This window comes from Cololabis saira, chromosome 2, assembly GCF_033807715.1.
Source record: "Cololabis saira isolate AMF1-May2022 chromosome 2, fColSai1.1, whole genome shotgun sequence".
Classification (NCBI taxonomy): domain Eukaryota; kingdom Metazoa; phylum Chordata; class Actinopteri; order Beloniformes; family Belonidae; genus Cololabis; species Cololabis saira.
This window is the reverse complement of record NC_084588.1, coordinates 32,570,836-32,577,795: the sequence shown is the minus strand read 5'-3', so window position 1 is coordinate 32,577,795 and position 6,960 is coordinate 32,570,836. Positions and strand designations below refer to the sequence as shown.

The 6,960-nt window shown below is 36.8% G+C and overlaps 1 protein-coding gene across 2 annotated transcripts in view; it reads right to left on the bottom strand.

Annotated features, from left to right (window-relative positions):
• Positions 1-458: 458 nt before the first annotated feature.
• Positions 459-6,960, bottom strand: part of nedd4a (NEDD4 E3 ubiquitin protein ligase a) — a 37,100-nt gene continuing 30,598 nt past the window's right edge. For both annotated transcript variants that reach the window (XM_061743803.1, XM_061743796.1), the window contains 11 exons: positions 6,695-6,924; positions 6,020-6,141; positions 5,843-5,913; positions 5,650-5,745; positions 5,481-5,554; positions 5,331-5,391; positions 5,160-5,219; positions 4,959-5,066; positions 4,738-4,834; positions 4,117-4,189; positions 459-2,959 (listed from right to left, as the gene is read on the bottom strand). In XM_061743803.1, coding sequence (XP_061599787.1) covers positions 2,857-2,959; positions 4,117-4,189; positions 4,738-4,834; positions 4,959-5,066; positions 5,160-5,219; positions 5,331-5,391; positions 5,481-5,554; positions 5,650-5,745; positions 5,843-5,913; positions 6,020-6,141; positions 6,695-6,924 — 1,095 coding nt within the window. In that variant the 3' untranslated portion in view covers positions 459-2,856. The remainder of the gene's footprint in view (positions 2,960-4,116; positions 4,190-4,737; positions 4,835-4,958; positions 5,067-5,159; positions 5,220-5,330; positions 5,392-5,480; positions 5,555-5,649; positions 5,746-5,842; positions 5,914-6,019; positions 6,142-6,694; positions 6,925-6,960) is intronic.

Here is a 6,960-nt window from a genome sequence, read left to right as displayed (position 1 = left end):
CCAAGACAAAAACAACACAACACAAACTTCTGCAGTAGCCTATGTTGGGACTTAAACTTGTCCCGTATTTAATGCAGCACACGTCTGCAGATCTTCTCTCCTCACAAAGCTTTCAAACACACCACAGACGTCCGTTTCCTTTCTTTGCCCTGATTTCTTTGTGGTGTCCATACGTGATCTTTTACAGCAAGTTACCTCAGTGACCTGCAGTGATTTATGCTGTCAAAAGAATGCTCTCCAAATTAAGTTTTCTGTGATGGCAAAACATCTAATCGGAGAACTAAAATATTGTGCCAATAAATTTGAGAGTTTTATGGCACCTTGTAAAGTTGTTGCCAAGAAATAAACTTACTGTGACTATCAACTTCTCCAGTATAGAAATAGTTACTTCTGACACCTAATTTTACTCCAACAAATGAAAAACAAAACAAATGTAAAACTGAAAAGACAAAGCTTCATTGTTTTTTTATTTATTTATTTTCCAAATATATTTATTATCAGTCTGGTGTACTGTAAGTCATCAAATTAGAATTTAACGGCTCATTTCGCCCTCTACAGTGTTGTGCACATGTTCCATGTACATTGTTACTGTAATGCACTTATAGGTGATATAATAAAATTTGATACATTGCAAACAAAGTTGTCTTTAATAGACAACACCACATACACAGGATAACTTCCATTCAGAGATCAGAACTTCAATAGCATATTTGAATTATACAACACATTACAAATAGAGGCCTTGGTATATGGTATATCTTTTTCTAAACAGAGGTGAAAGAAGAGAATGTGCTTATTTTCAGCTAGGTTCACATGTAAACATTTAAACACATGAGCACTTGATGGTATTTTCAAAGGAGTGATTTAAAGCAGTCCAAAGGTGAAAGACTGGCAGGTTCAGACGGTTTAAAAGTAAGACTCATGAACATTTACAAAGTGCTTCACTTTATAAAAGCGTAAGTAGGAAAGTGTGTTGTCAGAGACAAGAACCAGCATGTTATCTTAATTTTTCACAGACCTGTAAACAAGACAGCTGTATAGTAAACACGTTTCAGAAAAAAACGCTCAGAGAAAAGTAGTTAAAACTACTGCTTAAGTATTTTCTTACAAAAGGCATCACAAGTGTTTTCTAATTTTTGAAGAAAAAAAAATCTGTACAAATTTTGAAAACAAAAGATTGCACTCTTAAAAATAGAGCACTGTACTGCCATTAGACACCCTTGATGAGTAGAAGGAAAAGCAATTCATGATAATTGACATAAGGCAATAATACAATTTAACATACTGCATGTATGAAAAAAAAAATTGTAAGGTCTGCTTGTTTAATAAGTTTTACACAAAGCCATTACACAGGAGATACAGGTCAGTATTCATGTATTCACTCTCCTTACATGCAAACAGAGCTTTACTTGAGCACAAAGGAAAAACAAAGGAGGATGCTAAATGTATTTGTATTTGAATACAGCATGCAGTCACTGACTTATCATCTGTGGACTACACAGATACACTAAAGATACAGTCTGATTAATGTAGCCCATTACTGGTCCTGGTATTGGTACATCACTACCATAAAAATCTATTTATGCATTGATACACTTGGTTTAACTGAAGTCGCTCAAATTTGTATGTGACCTGCACATTTTTTGCTTTTGAGGTCCATTTATTTAATCTCTACTGCATCAGTCTTTCTAAAATACTGGAATGAAAAATGCAAAATACAGGAAAAAAAAAATACACTGTAAAATAAAAAATAAATCAGTCTAACTATTTGGGATGATTTTCAAAATAAAGTTACAGCATACCTAAGTTCCCAGAATATATAATGACTCTGAAATGACAAATACTTTGTCCTCCTACATATTTGTTTGATTACATTAAATACTGTTAATTAATCAATAAATAAACAAATAAAAAATTTAACTGCAAAAGGGCAAACAGAATAATTTCCTATTTTTTTTAACTTTAGAAATGAAGGTGTTGAGATGGTGAAGATGTCACCCCGGCCCCCCAACATTTTCTTATTTTCCTCTTCGAAAGAAACAGTTAGTCTGGTTCTTCTGGACTCAACTGTGAAACGAACTAATAATTAATGCAGCACCTCTTCGGTGACAACCTCCATTTGATAAGAAATCATTGAGGAAGGAATCTTGACAAATGCAGTGATAAAAAATGAGAAAAAATAAATAGAAGATTTAGAAAATCATCCCAAATAATGGGAATGGTGTGGCTTTAAATTTGTTGAGTACACAAACATTCCTCCAATCGGATCAACTTAGAAGGACTCTACAGTCAAGATGAAAGTCTTTATTAAATATTCTTTCAAATAGTGCTTGATTATTTCATTTAAGTGGCCAAACAGTACGTAGTGAAAAGTCAAAGAGTTTTACAAGTATCTGATGAAAAGGGCCGAGCATAAAGCGATTTGTGATTCAAACTAAATTTAACCAATGTTCTTCAAGATTAGATGTTTCTGTTATACAGCATTCATTCACAGTAATTGTTTTTGATAACATCAGTTCACATAATCCTTTTTTTTTTTTTAAATAATACTTGAGCATTTTCGCAGAGCAAAAAGAGTAAATACACCTTTGAGCGACTTTCAATTAAGAATCAAATAAAAATAAAACCCTGATCTGTAAACTGTAGAACATTTGAAGTGATATGAAAATACCTCTCTCTATCACTCCACATTTGGTGTCCTTTCTTCTTTTGTGTCCCAGCAGAGGACCAAAGTGAAGGCTGTGTGACTTTCCTTCATCTGTCACACAGCTGGCAGGTTAATAAGACCTGAGTTGTCTCACATCTCAATGCCTGGCTTTACTCTGACTGCAGTGTTACCGCCTCCCTGTGCACTCACTAATCCACTCCATCGAAGCCTTGAGCATTTTCAATAGCGATGGTAAGTTTCTCCTTCAGCTCCTCAAAGGACTCATAAGGAGGAAGATCCAGCCGGTTGAAGCTTGAAGAGGTGAAAATAAAGACAATCAGAGTTGGAATTGCATTCAAGAGGGAGACAAAGTGTATCACTCTCAAGACTGAAACACACAAGTGTTTTCACTCATTGTGCATTAGGCAACAGTCCTGTGTAATTAGCTACTTATTTGATTGCCACACTAAACTGTACTCAAAGCTGAGCCCTTTAAAGCTCCATGTTTACGCTCTTTTTAGCAACCAAAATGTATGTGAAAAATTTACTAGGGAGCCGTTTCATTTTTACCATTTCTTCCATATTTCTTCATCAGTTCAGCAGGTAAAATGTCTGGACAAAAGTGTGGCAACAGCTTGAAATTTGCATTTCAAGATGTTGCTTTGGTTGACTCCACAATATGAGTGCAAAAACTATACGTGACAAGTTATTACATGCCTGCAAAAAAAACCAAAACCCATAAGATGTAGTAGGAATACCATAAGCAGGTAACAGTGTCGTAGATTCTGAGAGAAATGAGTGAACCAGTGAGCTTGGCAACATGAAAAGACCTTGTCATTTATAAAATGACAAGCGTAGTAGATGATCACAAAATACGATCCATGATAAGGAAATAAATTCACAAGAACGAACACAGATGGTTGAAACTTGAGACAATGTTAAAAACTTCCTAAAAAGCCAGACCCATTCTGAAACGAAGATAAACTTGCACAAGGATGCTGGAAAGCAAAAAGAATGACAAAAATGAAATAGCGTATAGCTCATTAGCTCCGCTACAACATCATCTGCAAACGTGTAGTCATTGTTATCACTTGGGCATGGCATGGCACGAGCAGCTGGGTGCATTGTGGAGCGTATATAAGGATATGCCTCAACCCCATGCAACAAAGTCCTCAGGCAGTTATTGCCTGTAAAGGATCCTTGAGAAATTATTATTATTAGTACCAGTGTTGTGCGTCATCTGCACTCCTACCACACACCTACATTGCCTCATTATCAACTAAGTAGGAGCGCAGCCAGATTAAAAAACAAAACAAAAATGCACAGTAAGTTTTATTCACTATGTGCTCTAGGCTTTTCAAATGTTGATACAGACTCTCAGGAGCACCGAAAAAGGTTTAGAGTAAGATGTTAAACAGAGAGTTGATTATATAGGGAAGCTAATAAAATCCCACTTAAGAAGTGCTCACCATGTGTGGGCTCGTGGGAGTTTCTCAGGTGTGCCCCACTGCTCGATGGTGAACAGCTGCGGTCCGTTAGACCCTAAACATAAAACCATCAGACGAGAGAAAATATTATTTTAACATCTTTTTTTTTAATTTTTTTTTTACAAGGCCTACATTTAAGATTCCTGCTCAAAAATAACATACGTGATTTAAAGCGAGTATAGCGAAGCAACTACAATGTGTATTCGCTATCAAGACAGAGAAAACATCAGTGAGATCACAAAAAAAACAGAAAAAATTTGATTAAAATTATAACAGAGGAAAAAAAAGTATCTCACTTTAAAAACAGTGTTGGTGTATATCTTTTTGGATTCATGTTGTGACAGCCTTAAAGTGTTAAAATCCATGTCACATATGCTATCAATCAATCAATGAATAAAAAAGAGATCAAGCAAGTTAATTTTCTGAAGGTAGGGTTCGGGCTAAGGTTGTCTTTCATTCAGAGAATAAAAGAAAAACATAGGGCTGAAAATAATGACTTATTAAGATGACAGAAGAATTGATGACAGTAATCAGAAAACATGAATAACTTTAAGACAAAAACAATGTAGCAAACAGTTGTGAAATTAAATGATGTTATCTCACCGTAGAGTTCAGCAAAACCATTCATCGGAACCCTGGATGTTCCCGTCACAAACTGTAAGAGCCGGATTCGTTTTTCTGCATCCATTAACAGCACAACCTACAAACACAAAAATAATAGCACAAAATAACTCAAACAAATGCTTGTCTGTAAGGACAGAAAAACAAAGAGATGCCTTTGTCACAGCACATTTACTGGCTCCAGGTGTGGAGTGTTGTCTTACTTTCCAAAACCAGTAGATGACTATGTGGTCGGCAGAGTAGCCGCTCTTGTACTTGGTGTTCTTCCTCCAGTCTTTCACGTCAACATCTCCAAGACCACACATGAGCAGCTGCGAAGGAAAATCAGAGTAGGTGGGGAACTGATATAAATCTTCCTGCGAAGTTAATCCAATTGCTCCAGATCAGATCATCTGAAACCTCACCTCAAGTTCATTATCATCAAAGATCTTGATCATATCTTGTGGTATCAGCTCAAAAAATCCCTAAAACACAAAAAAGTACATTTATATTGTCTCAGTTTTTTTCCTTAAGATCTTTTACATCTGTGCCACATCATCACAATGTAAAAGACAATGTAACAAATTAAGCATTACCTCTTTGAAAGCTGCCATCTGCTTCTGTACTCTGTGCACAAACCTCCACTGCATCACCAGGCTGTAAAATACAAACATTCAAATTAGCATAGAAAAAACAAATTTAGCACTTTAGGGAGGACTTAAAGTCTAAGGAATGCTGCTCCTTACTGAATGTATTCCTTCTTGTTTTCATTGGTGACGACGATTTCTGCACCGTCGTCCTTCAGCTCATGCTGGTGAGTCTGAACAGGAAGGACAGGATATGTGGTATCAATTACACTGACAACCATACATCACAAATTATATGTTGGAGAAAGAAACTAAATGATAGGTAAACCTGTCCAAACAGCTCTTCATCAATGGCGAACCTCATATCCAAGTCTGATGGGTCGTTCTCCAAAATCCACTTCAGGGAGTTGAAATACTCACTGTCCTACAGAGACAAATGAGACATTTTATTTAATGCAGATGTTAAGATGCAATGTGAAGTTCCTGAATTAAGGGTTTTCATTAATTCTAGTGGTACTGACAACAGACTCCATGTCCTGCAGGGTGATTGGTTTCTGTAGCATCATCTTGTAGAAAGGTCGAATGAAGAAAGCTGTGAAGAACATGTCAATGTTAGAAACTGCTAAGTGTTCTTCCTGCTGAACGTACTGCAAACGGTCTGAACTTTAATAAACACAGTATAATAAAGTAGTGCTCACCATCGAGGAGTTTGCCATGAAACACGGCCATGCCTGCCACACGACCGATGAACTTGAAGTAGGACAGGTGGTCCTCGTTACATAAACCTGAGTTGGGGTTAATCTGAAGTGTGTAGTTGTCCCTGCAAGACAAATCATACAAGGAAAAACACTAATTAGGATTTGTAACAAATAGCCCCAAATAACCTTCCTCAGTCTCCACTTCAAGATCACTGCTTTTCTTTAATATGACACTATTATACAAGTTTGCATTTTTCACCATCTCAAGCAACCTGATGTGACAACAATTTTGTTACAAAGGACATCCAAAGGGCTTAAAAAAAAAAAAAGGAAAAAAAGTGTAAACTTTAACCAGACAAATCGATGACACCCTACCACAGGAACTAGTTAATCAAACCTCTGCTAAGGTCTTATGGTACAAAGGAAATAACGAAATGAGTAGGATTCCAGCTCATTTTCAATTTTATAATTACAGTCTCAATCAAATGCAGAACATGCGATTTAGCTTTGAAAAGTGGCCTACAATTGTGAATACATCTTAATTTTCCTAAGAACACTGCACAAAATGAGCAATGATGAAATACTGTAAATGTACAGCAGGATAGGAGCCCCTGTTGAACACAAAGTGAATAAAAACAACAAAGCAAGGTTTCAAAAAGACAGTTTTTGACTCACGTAGCAGAATACTCAAAGAGTCCGTAATATGGGTTGAACATCTCCTTGGACATGAGGAAGAACCACTCCCTGGCCAGGCCGCCATAGTCCAGGCCTTTTTCTCCCTCAAAGTCAACCCACAGTTGGGCCTTCAGCAAGTCTGCCCTCTTCACTGCGAGGATGCGTCGGTACGAGTCCTCCAGCACCGCATTTCGCCTCAGCTTGATCTCAAAGCGGTTTGGGATGTCGGCCTAGGTGGGAAACATAATGAGTTGTTTTTCACCATC